Here is a 15,023-nt window from a genome sequence, read left to right as displayed (position 1 = left end):
TTAAATATTAATTGAAGACAACCAGACGAGATGAGGGATCAGAAAACAGATTATCGGAGGATATGACGCCTACCGCAGCGCCAAATAAGTTTTTATACACATTGTAATCAAAACGGAACGTTACAGGTCAAAATCAACACCCCCCCCCCCCCCCCCCCCCCCAAAAAAAAAAAAACAAGAAACCCCAGGACAGATCCATGTGGAACCACACCATTCAAAATGGTCCTCCCTTCACATGCTTCCATCAAAATGTTTCCATTTGCACTAGATTTTGTGTCATGCACTTTCATGTACTTTTATTGTTTGACCGTTTTTTTTTAATTATTATTTTTTATTTTTTTTTGCACGTTAATAATGACGTGTGAATGAATGTGTTCGCAATCCACATGTCTGCAGACCGTGTTGAAGACTCGGTAAGAATGACATGTGTTGGCCAACTTGGCCCCTCCCCTCCCGGCTGGTGGGGGGGGGGGGGGGGGGGGGGGGGGCAGCAGCCCTGCAGAGTCGAAGCAAGCGCAACAGCCCGAAGAGCGGCAGCAGCGACTTCGCCGCTGTGCAACTTTGGTGAGTTGGACAAAAGCTCGAAATTGATGAATTTGTGGAGCGGATCCCGCTGCGTCGCTCGTCGTCTGCGTTTGCGTGCGCTGTTTTGAAAAAGGCTGCGCGCGTGATTGCGCGTGTGTGTGTGTGTGTGTGTGTGTGTGTCCTAGATGACAGGATCTTTGGAGCCGTCGGTGAGCGCGTTGCAAGTGCGTCGCTGGTGAACATTCGGGGGAGTTCCTTCTCAGCCCGGGGATCGCAATGAAGCTCCTGTAAGTTGCAATTTCAACAAAACAAAAACAAATAGAAGCGACCAAACTACCCAAAAAAAAACCAAACAAAAAATGCTTCTCCCTGTCAGGTTTTGCGTGGCGGCAGTCGTCGTGGCGGTGAGATCGACCCACGCAGTAAGTGCCATTTCTTTACTAGCAAACTCCTTCGCAGCCCTCTTTAGCATTAATAATAATAATTATTATTATTTTATACACACTAGTAAGCTGTTTATTCGATTGTGACGTTGCGGCAGAAGCGCATGTAATGTTTGTTTTGTTGTCGCTGATGTTTTTTATTTTTTTCTCTTCTTTTATTTTTTCCACACTTGGTTCAGCGCTTTGACTTGTCACTCAAGTGCAACTCATTCGTGAAGATTTGAATCATGTTTGAATGGCGTCTGCAAAACCTGCAGTGGATTGTATGAATGAAATGGGTTAAAAAAAAAAAATGAAAAAAAAGTGAAGCCTAACTTTTTCAAGGAAAAACGAAATTACAGTGTGTTGGGAAAAAGTAGTCCACGGTTTGAGTGGGCCCGCTCAGACTTATTTGCAAGTCAAACCCCTCCCCCCTCATTAATATTTAGAAGCTGGACGACGGGTCCCCCTTTTTTTTTTCTTTTTTTTTTCAAGCCACCCTCATTGGGTTGTCAGAACGCTCTCTCTCATCCTGCTCGAACTTTGCAGGTTAATATTTGTCGCTATAGAAACGTAGATCCCCCAAACAACAAATATACATCGGAATATATATATTTTTCTTTTTCACTGAAAAATTGTCTATTATTTATTCTTACTCTGTAGCGGTATCGACTTTGAATTGACTCCTCCCACGTGCCGCCTCGCTGTCATTGCGTCAGTGCGTGTGGGTGGCTGAGTGCGTGTGTGACAGATGACGCCGTTGGGTGGTCTCGTAACCATGGTAACTGATTTGGGGACGTTTTTTGTTGTTGTTGACATTCATGAAACGGCCCAAAAGCTCACCAGGCAGAGATTACATCCCGTAGGCATTTTTTTTCTCTCCGTCGTTTGTTTCTGCCGTCAGTCACTTTGAAAACTTTGCGAGCTTGCGGCGACTTTGTGTGCAGTCATGTGACTGCCCGGCTGCGTTCGATTGGTCAACTGGAGTCAAATGCGTGACACGGACACGTGACGGCGCCCAATAGGTGGAAGTGTCTTGACAAACCAGAATATATTGATCGCCCAAGCAATAACAGATTAGCGAGTGTAGCTCAATGTAACAGAGTAAAAGTACAGCTTCTTCTTAATAAAAATACTTCTTAGTAAAAAGTATGTTGCATTAAAACTGGTCTGACAAGTAAAACCTATACCCAAAATGAGTGACGTAAATGTAACGTGGCACGAGCCGCCTCTGCTAGCGAGTGACGTCAATAGCTGGAGTCGGGTTGGGCATGTGAGCGTCTGACTGCGAGTTGTGGCCTACAGCAGCTCCTTGCGAGGCTCGCTCGTAACTCATATTTTGCCTCGCAACAGGAAGCAATAAGTAAACCAAGCCAGGTCTCTGAACTTAAAAAAAAACAAAACAAAAAGGTGTAAAATGGGTCATTCATGAATCAAAGTACCACCGTACAGTTACTGCAAAGGGGGAACTCGAGTATAGTCTGTAGCGGTATGGCTACAGGGGAGACAGGGAGACATCGCACACAGGTGAGGAGGAATGGCGTGGGGAGGAGGCACATGACGGGAACGTTGAAGAGGCGGGAAGCGAAATTATGCTTGCAAGCGGTTTGAGCAACCGGAATTTGGCAAATCTGGAAGACGATCTGGAGTTGTCAAGTGTAGCTTTATATTCGTTGGAAATAAAGCAAAGGTATAATAGCAATCGACCCACGCCGAACTGCGAATAGCGAATAATTGACGCTCACTTGAATCACCTGAATTTTGTTTTTTTAGTCATACAAAATTGGGTATTAAAAAAAAAAGAAAACCATGAAATTGGGGGTATTTCTGTGGAAAATGGGGGATAGGTTTCAAATAAAAATTCGCACAACTTGTTGGATTTCCAAATGCCAAATGGTGAATATGCGGGGGTCTACTGTAATTTTAAAAAGGGAAATAATAAATAGCCCCCCCCCCACAAAAAAAATAAATCTAATAAAGCCAAATTAATAAAGCAAAATTGGAAAATCATCAATCTGGTCTGATTGACTCTAAATCTAATAGAATAATAGATTTGTTTTTGTTTTGTTTTTTTGAATGGAAACAAATCGAAACAAAAAAAATAATTTGAAAAATGGAAATAATAAAAGTCAAATCAAAATAAATGTTGCACTTTAAAAAAAAAAATGCGTGTCCGGTAAAATAAATAAAAATAGTAATTAAATACAACACCAAATTAGTGTTGACGCTAAAATTGTACACAGACTCCTCTTGTGCCTCCCACTGCCCTCCTGTTCCTCCCAAATTCTTTCCGAGCTTGGCAAGACTTGTCTGGCTGTCCCTGCAGGTGCTATAGACCGGAACATTCCAGCAAGTGATGATGCGGATCACTTGAAATGTGCACAACCTCGAACCCCCTCGGATCCGACACGTATTTTGCGGACCACCTTCTTCCTTTCTCGGTTTCCGCAGAGCAACTCATTCACTCCAAGAAGATTTGTGGCTTAATTTGCGAGCGGACTCACTGTGCTTCCTCCTTGACTCTCCCTCGTCACAATCGTGTTGTACTTTCCATCTTGAAGGGACAGGAAGTAGTTTAATCTCTTATTATTTCCAGCCCTGATCGGAATTCTTCTCTCGCCGTCTTAATCTGTAAAGTTATTGGATCATCACACCGCGTTATTTTAGTAGCCATCATAGCTGTCGACGACACAAACGGGTAAAACTGCTTTGTTGCTTCGAGGCTGTAAAGCACGAGAAGACCTATAAACTACACGACGCGTGTGGTACACACATAAAATCATATCAGTTCATGTTTGTGAGATGAAAGATGGGTTTACTCTCGGGAAATCCCCTGAAGAGATGGCTTTAAATGAATACACCTTGCAGCTGTTTGATTTTTAAAATAGCTTTATCTCTTTACCCTCTCCCCTGGTCTTTTTTTGTTTGTTTTTTTTTCCCCGTACGTTTCGCATTGAGCTGGTGACTAGCATTTGTGCCGGGACGCCCTCCGAAACGCTTCTCTCTTGACGGTGGTTGATTTTGCGTTTTTAAATGGCATGTCTGGAGACGGTGCTAGCGTTGCAAAGGCGTAATGAGCGCCGGGTGCGCACGTCTTAATGACTGACTTGAGCCAGTCACAAGAAGGAGTCATGCTACATCACCTGACAAACCTTTTTCAAATCTGAATTTCCATGTCTGGGTCATTTCACCTCACTGTGACAGCCAAGTTTTAAACGCAATGATACGCAGCATGTGCCCATACCTATACTGTACAACCAATTGCCACGGGCAACTGGGGTGGGTTGAATCAAACAAAACATGGCTTTTATGCAGTTGCTGGCTTCCCTTACAATGATCAGAGCGATCAATTTAATTTCGGTAACTCAGTTTGTTTGTCTTCCACTGACACTTCCAATTCCATCACATCAAACTTCAGACTTGCCGCGCTCTCCCGAATGCTTCGTAGTAAAAACCTTTCGAGCTCCCCAACGCACAAAATCCTTTTTTACACCTGTGGCCGGCATGCGCAATCTGTTAGTGAGTGAGCACGCAACATAGCGCTCGCTATTTGGGATCTTAGCAAAGGATTGCAATCAGTTATTAATCACACCCACTGACAGAGCAGGCAACCTGTTCGAGCGATTACGCAATTTAGCACCCAGTTTAGGGTCTTGGTAAATCAGGCCCAGGAGTTGTTTTTGGTATGCTCGATAAGGATGATTGTCCATGTGAGCGATCCGTCTGGATGATGTTGCTTTTGTGTGACATTTTATCTGTGGAATCAAAATCATCCTGCCGTAAAATGCCAAAGAAAACATCGAGTTGAAAGTCCATAATTTCATATCACTTCAGCGCAAGCTGGCGTGACCGCTTTCACATATTGGACCCGCTCCCTCCCGCCGAGCACACGCTGTCAGTTTGTCCCCCGTTTGGTTGCGGTGAGTTTCAGGGGTCGGAGGTCATGTGAGAACAAAGGCAGCAGTGGGGGGGGCTCGTGGCCGCGGCGACCGCTTAACATTCCGTCGCCCGCTCTCTAGATTTGTTTATCGCGCTTTTTTTTTTTTTTTTTTTTTTGGTCTGATGACACAGAGAGGAGGAGTTGGGAGGTCGGGATGCATTGACGGCCTAAAAGCGGCAACACTATCTGCGGGCTCTTCGGGTGTTTGTGAAGTTCTTGTAAGAGAGGAGCTGAGGTGAGGCAGCGTTTGGAAGACTGGGTGCAGGCTGCGGGTGCTGTCCTAGCTTGTTGGACGTGCCCGGTCGTCCCGTTTCAAGCTCCCTTGAGGCTCTTTGTGCAGATGGATTACATCTCCTTTTTCCTCATTTGTTGACCTTTGTCTTCCATTCTCCCCCTTCGTGTATCATCATAAACTTTCCCACCTCCCCTCACGCTCAGTGCTGCCCTGAGATACATTTTTTTTTTGGCTTTGACTTGCAACTCTGAACTTCTCAAAGTTCTAAAAAAAACGTTCAAGCTGTTTAATACCACTCCCAGTTGAAACGAAACATGCTAACTTTAGCATCAGTAGTTGTGGTTTTACAACCCTACACAGATTTGAACACAAATGGTGTTACTTATCGTACGCGTTTGCTCATTTAGCTTTTAAGGCATAGCGTCTGCTGTCTTTTGCAACATCTTTCAAAAATGTTTCGAAAGTAGGGAGATGTGAGCACTGCCCTTTTTTTTTTCTTCCCCCCCCCATCATGACTTTGGCAATAGATTTTTTATTTTTTTTTTAACCCCCCCTTCCAATTACCATTTGCATGCCTGTGCAGAGGGAACACATCTTCTTTTGTCTCCGCTCTCCACCCACCCACTCGAACTTGTGGGCGCATGCGAGCGTTTGTCTGGAGTTGCGTTGATTTACAAGCAGCATTAATGTTCAGGGGTCAGGATGTTTGAAGAGCGTGCACATGACATATTTGCTTGTCATTCACTTAAAACAAACACATGCAAGGCTGAAGTTGTATTAGCCGCAACATGAAAACGAAAGCCTTCTTAATTCTGCTTATTTTGGCAGTACGGTATCGAACAAAGGCACCTAAAATGCACCACTTTTTGTGTCCTACGATCAACTCCTTTTAGTTTGGATCTCTTGCGTGCCATCTTTCCACCTCCTCAGGTCATCCACAGCTCCCCACCTTCGCCTCCAGGTTAAAGCGTTGCGTGAGCGATGAAACTTGGGTGCATTTTATACCTTTATTGGATTTTTTTTTTTCTTCCTCTCCTTTGCTTATATTTGTTTTTCTGGTCTTTATTTTGCAATAACTTCACGTGGAAGCAGCCAAAGTAACAAAACGCAACCTCGGGCTTCACAAGTGCCACAACGGATTGCGGAGTGAGCGGACGTGAAGGAAATAACCTTTGGATTTTAATATTTCGCTTCTTATGAAATACAGCCATGCACGCCGCGACCTGTTCCTAGAGTTTTGTTCCCGCAAAAAAAAAAAGATTTGTTGCTAATTGCGAGGCTTTTTATTACCATGTCTACGGGGGGTGTCCTGGCTGGAGTCTCCGTCATTTCGTCCATAAATCAGAAAGACTTGCCAATTTGTCTTGCAGACCTTTCCACGGGGCAAATTAGTCAGTCAGGTGCGACATGACGCCATTGCCCACGCCCTGGAGTTTTCATCCAGGACAGGAATGCTTTATTTGCCAATGTTTTGCTTTTCTATCCAAACACTCATGTAGTGTTCATCGAGGTTTGGATTGATTGATTGATTTTTGATTTATTAGGCTTGTATCTGTTGTGTTCTCACTTTTGGTGGTGTGAAGCTCAGGAACATGAAATTTCCACCAAGAGAAAACTCACTGCAACCTCACACCGCTGCCGCCTTAACCTGCCTTTGACCGCAATCCGAACACCGAGTTCTCCGACCCCAGTTGCGCGACAACTCGAGGCACCCACATTACAACCAGTAACAAAGGCCCCTATTTTGTATCCAATCTCCTTAAAACGCCAAACGTATTCAAAGAGCTTTGTGGAGAATTTTAACTGTTTTGCTTGCTCATTAGCTTTCCCCGAAATAGAATTGTCCACAAAAATCACGTAAGATCTTTAGAGTACGTCTGAACCCAGCGCCCTCGTACTTGTCTTGTAGTTGACATGACCGCAATTATTTTGCCACATTTATTGAGTGATAGCGTATTTTGTTTCTATTCCCTTCATTTTCACCCCGAGGCTCGTGTTCTTCGGACTGATGCCCCCCATTCATTGTGGAACCAAGGGCCTCTCCGCTATTCCTCTGGCTCGCTTCCGCCGTGCCCACCGCGGCCCCAAATGCCAATTAATGAGGGAGACTTGATGGCGGGGGGGGCATCGGACCATTGTGCAAAAACGCAGACACACGGCTGCCTAACCCTAACCGCTTTGCATTTGTTCTTCTTATGTTGACCTTACACACTAATACAAGTGTGGAGGCGATATAAAGAGTTGACCTTTTGTAGTGCTTGAGTTTGTCAATAAAGTTGCCTTTTGTTGTTGTTGTTGTCAGATGGCTCCTCTTATTCCAAAAATAGCCCGCTTGGTCATTCACAAGCAGAGGGCTTCAATACTGAGTGTCTGCGCGCGCGCGTGTGTGTGTGTTCAGCTCAGTTAAGTTTTGTCGTCACCCAGCTTCAGTTTTGGCCAATTGTGAACTATGGCCTATCTTGCGTGTGTGCTGTTGCAGTATAAAACTGGACTCAGCAGCAGCAGGACATTTACGTGCACTTGATTTGCTCCTGGAGAATAAATGCGAGAGTTTGCGAGCGTTCCAGTATTGCCCTTGACCTCAAACTTGTTTGTGCAAGGAAGCAAGTCCAGTGCCTGTCGTGGAGTCCACCATGTGTTTGCGATTGAATGAAGATGTATGCAAAGTTTGCCCGAGCCTCTCTTTATGATAACAAACTTGCTTATATTGCTTTGCAAAATCTGGACAAAACATGTCTCAGCTGTCCCCCCCGTTTCAGGGAGACAGTGATGTAAACAATCGACAGACATCAGCAAGCATCTGTTTGGAATGTTTTGTACACATTGTAAGCGTATTAAGTGCACATGTCACGACGAATGTACACATTCCCAGTGGAAACTCATTTTCAAGGTGACTTTACATGCTTACATCCAAACATATTCGAGGTTAAAGTCCGTTGAAGGAATGTTACATTATTTGAATTGTTTTACAAAAACGTGGGCTAGATGAGCAGTGCGTCGTCTCCTTCAGGAATTTTCAGGCGTTCCCGATCCCACCGACATTCCAGATGACATGCAGGATCTTAGAATCCGTGGCAGCCAGAATGGGGGACAGGTCTAGGCTTAGGACTCGTCAGCGTGTGAAGGCTAATAGAGCTAATGAACCACCGCCAGGGGCGACGTGAACATTCCATCTCATCGCTATAGCAACCACCCCACCCCACTCCGCTTTGGTGTCCCGCTCGACCACCCCACTCCTTCCCACTCCTTTGAGGGGTCACACACCTGTCTGTGCCTCCTCTTTGCTCTCTTCCAATAACAAATCTCCATTTTCTTTAACCCTTTCGTCCCTCAGCAGATGTCACTCGCTTGAAAGGGCCTCTTATCTCTAAAATACTAGATTGTCCATAAATTCTTGCGAGTGGGAGCCAAGCTCTGGGGGTCAGTGGGAAAAGCCGAACTGGTCAAAGGTGACGGTGCAGGTACGCCAAGTGCCGCGATTAAAAGGGAGAGCGCCAGTGATGTCGTCTTACATTCAGGAATTCCCCCCCGAGACGAGCATTTTGGGTCGCCGGCTTCTTGTCAAATCATGTCATAAAGCTAAACGGCCTCTGACACTTTTATCGCTTTATGGACTTGGAGTGTCTCTTGTGATAATGGGACAGATGATTGACAGGTCACCTCCAGGTTTGTCAGATCACAACAGGAGGTGACCGAGGCTTGACCTTTTGACTTGACAGATGCAAACATCGGTGCAGAGAATACGGGGATGCGGGAATGTTCATATATTTATCTACAGTTTTACCCTTCCCACTTGCTTCAAACACATTTAAATGTAAAACGCACTTAAACAAAAAAAAACAACACTTTTTCAAGTATTCGTTAGTGCCTGTTGTCACTGCTCACGCTCAAGAAATGCGGAACTGTTGTACTGTATAACATCACTTTCATGAAATGAAAAGACTCGTTCGCACACTTCTGTAAATAAGAGGCAACGCGTGCTTGTTTCAATACGTTTGTTAGTCTCTCCCAGTAGACGTTTACTGTAAAATGCACACAAAAGAGAATAAAATATGACATACTTAAACACCAAAAGGTTCAACCAAACTATTTCATTTTGTCTCATTTAAGTTCGCTAGCTAGAGTTACTTTAAGCGGTCTTTTCCGGGCCTGATCTGGGCTACGGCCGCTGAAAAAGTCCAAGTTAAAGGCAACGAAAAGGTGAGACAGGCGACGCCTGCTTGAGGTGGTCCCAAGCGAAAGAGAGCTAAAAGCGAGGCCGTGGCGTGTCCGCACATAGATGGGCGTCTTAAATCGAGCACCTGAAGGAGGTTGAAGTTGTCGTCTGACCTCCAGAAAGGGTCACGGGCTGACCTTTTCCAGCTGGCCTGGGGGTTTGTGAGTGTGAAATGTGGATTCAATCTTAAATTAGCTTGTGGGATTGAGGGAATGTTGGTGAATGATCGCAAGTGATTTAAAAAAAAAAAAAAAACACATGCAGAACAAAACGACAGAACATTGACAAAAAGTAAATAATTGAAATCAAAGCGCCACAGTGTCGTTCTGAGGCTTTCCCATGATTCTCCGTGATAGCGCAAGGTCACTGTATGGGCTCATCGCTCACAGTTTTCCGCTCCATCCCAAGCGAGAGGCCGGCAGCAAACTTGGGGAGTTAATGTTCACCTTCAAAGTGAACGCTTATGCGACCGGAGTGGGCAGTTGAACACCCAAGCATAGTTGCACATTGACTGGCCCGCTCCGCTCGTCTCCCGGCGCCCATCAGCGAGCATTCCATTCCTTCCACTCATCCCGACCTCTTTGCGGTAAAGGGGAAAGGTCAGGCCGCAGAGAGGAGGGAGAGGGGTCATAGTGGCGAGTGTCTCTGTTAGTTGTGTCTTTTAAACACACAAGCAGTTTCTCTTTACACGGGCAACAAAGGGAAAATAGGCGGAGGCCCAATTGAGTGAAGGCAGGTATGCTGTGTTTCGATCCTAATCCTGATTCTGATCCCGATCGTTGCACCTGAGCGCCGCAGGAGCTTCATGTCTAGTTCACCCAAGCAGGTGGATGCATCGCTGGATTACAGCGGAGATGCTTGAGATATCATTTAGTTCCGTGACCACACTCGTAACTCAAAACACTCGTATAACAGTTTTTTCTCCATTGAAATGAATGGAAATGCCTCCTATTTGTCGTCTTTACAGAGGATAAAGAATATATGACCGAATACTGTTATATTGTCTGTCCACGTGTTGCTTCAAATATCCGTTGCTTTAAAGGTTATAATATTGCCACATAAACGCTGATAGTTTGCCCCTGCCCGTGGCGTTGGTCATTGTGTTTGCAGGAGCATGAAGCTCACGGAAGGCAATGTTGTTGTTTCAAATGCACAACGTGTGCAATTGTCTTTGTATTGTTTTGTTTGACAGTAAACGTTAACTGAGAGTTGCAATAAACAGCTTGAAGTGTCTATTTTTCAAGAATATTTACTAATTCTAGCTGCCAAACTGCTGCTTGTTGTGATGCGAGTTGAGTCACTGCCACCAGACAGTTCATGAATTCATTAAGTTGGCTTGATGGCTTCAACTCTTTTATTTTTTTTTTTTATTTTTATTTTAAATTTTTTCTCCCCCCCCCCCCCCCCCCCCCCCCCACACACACAGGGTAAAAGTAATCATGTTTCCACGCTGAACACATAAACTCCCTAATTTCCCTGCCTTTCTTGTCCAGAAAGTCGTGATTCTTTCGTGATGGCTCAGCCTGTAACGTGACCCACCCGGGACCGTCTTGTTCCCCTTCTGCTCATCCACTTAAGTGTTGCCGATCTCCCTCTGAAATTATTATCGCGGTTGTCTCGAGGCGGCCTGATCCCAAAGAAGAACTCGTCGCATGCTGCCCACCTGCCCCTTCTTCGACTCGCTGCTTTCCTGTGTTAGCGCTCGAGTCAAGGGGCTGACAACAGGTGGCTTGTTTGGGCACGACTCCTGCCGCGTGTGTGAGAAGCCACGACGCCTGCCAGCTGTGTAAAGCTCGGCTAAGTCCCTGCTTTTCTTTCGACAAAATACCGTCTGCACAAATCGGAACGCCTCCGTCATCTGCGTAGCCCCTTCCCCACCGCAGAGTTCAACTGTCCGTCTATACAAATGTGCTCTGTCCATCTTGCGAGCCCCCTCGAAATCAGGTTCAGGTTTTCTTCATTCATTCAGGAGAGCAGGTGGCTAGTAGCTTTTCAAGCTATGCCGCCCGGAGATGTACTTGTGATGGGAGGAATGCAGGGATAAAAGAAAAGATGGAGAGCACGAGGGGGAGATCAGGGAGGGGAGATTGTTGGAAGGTTGGTTCAGGTAGGGGAGGGAGGTGAACACTTCTCACCATGTATTGTGGCTTGACATGTCCCGCAGACTCCATACACAGTCCTCAAGTGAAAAACACGTGGGCTTTTTTAGCCGAAGCTAGCGAATGTCCGCTCGAGTCGAGCTGCGCCTTTTTACTGTCAACAAAAGATGTTTATTTACTTTCTCCCCTTCCCTTCTTAGGTAAACACGGCTTTTTACGGTCGCTTCTCACCGCAGTCAAACGCTGCTGGAATTCTTCCGTGGGCTGGATTGTGTATTTCTGATTCTTATATTATATTAGGACTATATATATATTATTATATATGACTGCACCGATATTTTGGTGCAGTCATTAATTTCCTTCCGGTAACTTCTACTCTGACTCCTGCTTGTGTTCACTGACAAGGAAGAAGCACCAGCCTTTGACTTCTGACCGCAATCTTATTTTGGGTCTTGGACACCAGCAGCGCTGTCAGACAAATCCTAAAACATTTCTGCGCCGTGCCAGTCAAGCTGAAACCGATTTAGACGGAGGATGTTTCTTCCGACGGGGGATATTTAGTCCGACGCCTTCATGTGGCTGTTTTTCCAAATTAGACGTGTAATTAATATTTGTGCGGGGATTTGCCTTCCCTCGGTGAGGATGAGTCACACAGAACCCGACACTCCTCCCGTCACTCTGTCTCGGCTATTTTAAAACGAAGAGCGGCAACGGAGCAAATAGCGCCTCCGTTAGTGTGCGTTTATCAGACTGTGTGACCGCACATTGCCCAATCTGTACGCGCTGTACGCTTCGTTTCCGAGTACAAGCAGAACAAAGCGGCGAGTGCTTTGGGGAATTCTTGGAAATCTCAAATTGAGTTGAGGAAGATCAATCTATTAGTTGAACTGCCTCAAAGTGAGCCAACACGTTGAGGCGCCTTTTTAATGAATGTCTGCACCTATGAATCAACTGGCGGCACTCCCACACATCAACTTTATAGACACAAATATTGTAAGGTGTGGTCATTCCAGCCATCGGTGAAAAAAGCAGGAACATGAGGATTGCGTCTGTGACAATTACAGTTGCTTTCTCAACCAGTGTTTTTGGAAATCCAAGCCAAACAAATACACTGTCTCTTCCACTTGCTGTGCAGTTGCAACATTCCTTCTTTTTTTTAAATTATTATTATTATTCCAAGAAGCTCCTGATCTTGTGACGATAAGGCCGGCAGGCTCTTTTAATCCCTCAGATACATAATGGCTCGCCCTGACAGGAATTTCCATACGTTCTCAAGCTGCCAGCCTCGTGTTGACGTGCCCGCGTCAGAGTGAGGCTTTAGCTGTCCGTGCTCCTCATTCAGCGGCTGCCTCCGCCGCGCCGCGCCGCACCGCAGGTTGACACAAGCCTGATCACCTCTTCTCCCACTTCCGCATCCATTTGATTTTATTGTCAGTGTGCTGAGCTCGTTTCTGAGCTACTTTTACCTTCAGTGAATTACTGTGAACGCTCTCCTCTGTGGTGTGTTGAATTTAGAGGGCATTTATTTTCACTGTACATGGACTTTAAACGTATTCAAACACACTTTGAAGAAAACTGTAGGAACAACGTGACCACATGTCCCAATACTTTTGCCCAGGGCGTGTCGATTGACAAGTCAAAATGTTAGAAAAATAGGAATTGGGAAAGATGGCAATGTTTATCTATGCAGGTTCATCTTGAGGAGATGAACATGCTTTGACAAGACAAAGTGCTCAGCTTGCACACACACACACACACACACACACACACAAAACCCCTCGAAAATCCAAATAATAAATGACACAAATGGAATCTGGCAGCCATCCCCTTTTTTACCGGGTGGTCTCTGTGTACCCGCCCCCATGCTCCATAACTTTGCTCCCATGATGCTTTTCACCTGCACTGTAAAATAAGTTATTGCTCATTAAAAAAAACAAAAAAAAAAAACATTTGAATATTTTTGCAGCTAAATAACACGGTGACCTATTTTGCATCCGGACCTGCTGTGTGGAATCCACGAATCTTCTCATGGCTACTCTAGATTTAACGGGGCGGTGGGATTAAAAGCAACCTGATACCCACTAAGTCATCGGTATCGGCCTTTGTTACGGGGACCTCCGCCCTCACAATGCCCGAGCCTCCCTGGCGTTCACAATGCAGCCATTCAAGCTTCCCGTCCGACTTGATGTTAAGCGAAATCATAGCTGTAACCCAACCTGTGTGGCTAATGCTAAAGATACCCATGCAGCCCCAGAGCCTGAAAACTTACGGTAAAGCTTTCAAAGGCTGCGCCAATATTGCCGTGCAACCCTAGCTCGGCCTCCCAATGTAAATGCTAAGTTGGAAAGAAAAAAAAAAAAAAGCAGAAAGCTTTTGGCTATGCGGTCAGTCTGCAGCCACCAGCAAGCAGGCCTCTGACCTACAAAGTCACCAGGTTTAAACAGCTCTCCCGAGGCCCCTTAAGCCCCTCACATGGAGTAAAGTGGTGTCTGGGGACTGGCCTGTGTAAAATCTCAAAGGGTCTGTGTGTCTGTGTGTGTGTGTGTGTGTGGGGGGGGGGCTCTACTCCAGTAAAATTCTGCAACTGGTTGCAATCCATCTCGCTTGTTTTCGCGTCGTGCTGCGGCGTTTTTGGCTGAAGAACCATCCGCCCTTTTGTTAGGCGTGCGTGCGAGACCCCCTGTGGAGTGGACTGCGGCAGAGATGAGCATTTTTCAATGACTACGGCCTGACCCGTATGGATTTTTTTTTTTTTGATGGCGGAATTTGGCAGAAAAAAAAAAATCCAAAATGGCGCGGGCTTAAAAGAAAAGAACATGCCAGTTGTATATCTTTCAGTGTCTTTATCACACACAGACACAATGTGGCCGACTGTAGTGTGCATCCCAAATGAAGCCTTGCTGCGTGTGCATTCATGTGAGAGCGAGTCAAAGGCCTCACATCAACTCAATTTATTGACCTTTTTGCATCACTATGAAAAGCCGTAAATTACCGAGGCGATCCCGATCAACGGCCGCCGCCCCTCCCCACGACCCGCTTCGCCCCTTTTTCTTTGTTACTTCGCACCCCCGCTAGCCACTCGTCTTTTGCGCTCGAGGACCCTGACAGCACCATGGAAGTGATGGGAACGCCAAAATTCGGGTTGAGATCGTTCATGGCTTCAATGAAAGCAGTGAATGGTGAAAAAAAATGAGCTGTACAGTGAACCCCTGCTTTGTCAAGGTCCATTGTTCATGCCCCTCGCGTTAGCGTGGATTTTGAAGCAATTGTTTTGTTTTTTTTTGTTTTTTTTTAACAGTAGTCCAAATTTAGAAATGTTAAAACAGCAGCAGTAACAACTATCCATGCTCATTTCCACTTGCCCATCTATGGCATTTCGCATTAATAAGGCTGTTCTTTTGAACAGGTGCGAAGGAATACCTTAAAAGAGTGTGTTTTATTAAGTTTAAACCTGTTTAAAACCATGCGGGGGATACAACTTATATTTTAAAAAACTACAAATTTCAAATTCCCCGCAATGAACGCGGGTTCACTGCATTTCCCAACGCCATCCTTTGCATTTATTAGCAACGTTGCAATGTGCGTG

At 45.5% G+C, this 15,023-nt stretch overlaps 1 protein-coding gene across 3 annotated transcripts in view; it reads left to right on the top strand.

Annotated features, from left to right (window-relative positions):
• Positions 1–462: 462 nt before the first annotated feature.
• col4a6 (collagen, type IV, alpha 6) overlaps positions 463–15,023 on the top strand; it is a 45,473-nt gene continuing 30,912 nt past the window's right edge. For all 3 annotated transcript variants that reach the window (XM_061764131.1, XM_061764129.1, XM_061764128.1), the window contains exons 1-3: positions 463–564; positions 711–812; positions 902–947. In XM_061764131.1, the coding sequence (XP_061620115.1) occupies positions 802–812; positions 902–947 (57 nt within the window). In that variant the 5' untranslated portion in view covers positions 463–564; positions 711–801. The remainder of the gene's footprint in view (positions 565–710; positions 813–901; positions 948–15,023) is intronic.

The sequence above is a fragment of the Phyllopteryx taeniolatus genome, chromosome 23, assembly GCF_024500385.1.
Source record: "Phyllopteryx taeniolatus isolate TA_2022b chromosome 23, UOR_Ptae_1.2, whole genome shotgun sequence".
NCBI lineage: Eukaryota > Metazoa > Chordata > Actinopteri > Syngnathiformes > Syngnathidae > Phyllopteryx > Phyllopteryx taeniolatus.
Note: the sequence above shows the minus strand (reverse complement) of the source record. Positions and strands in the feature narration are given on the sequence as shown.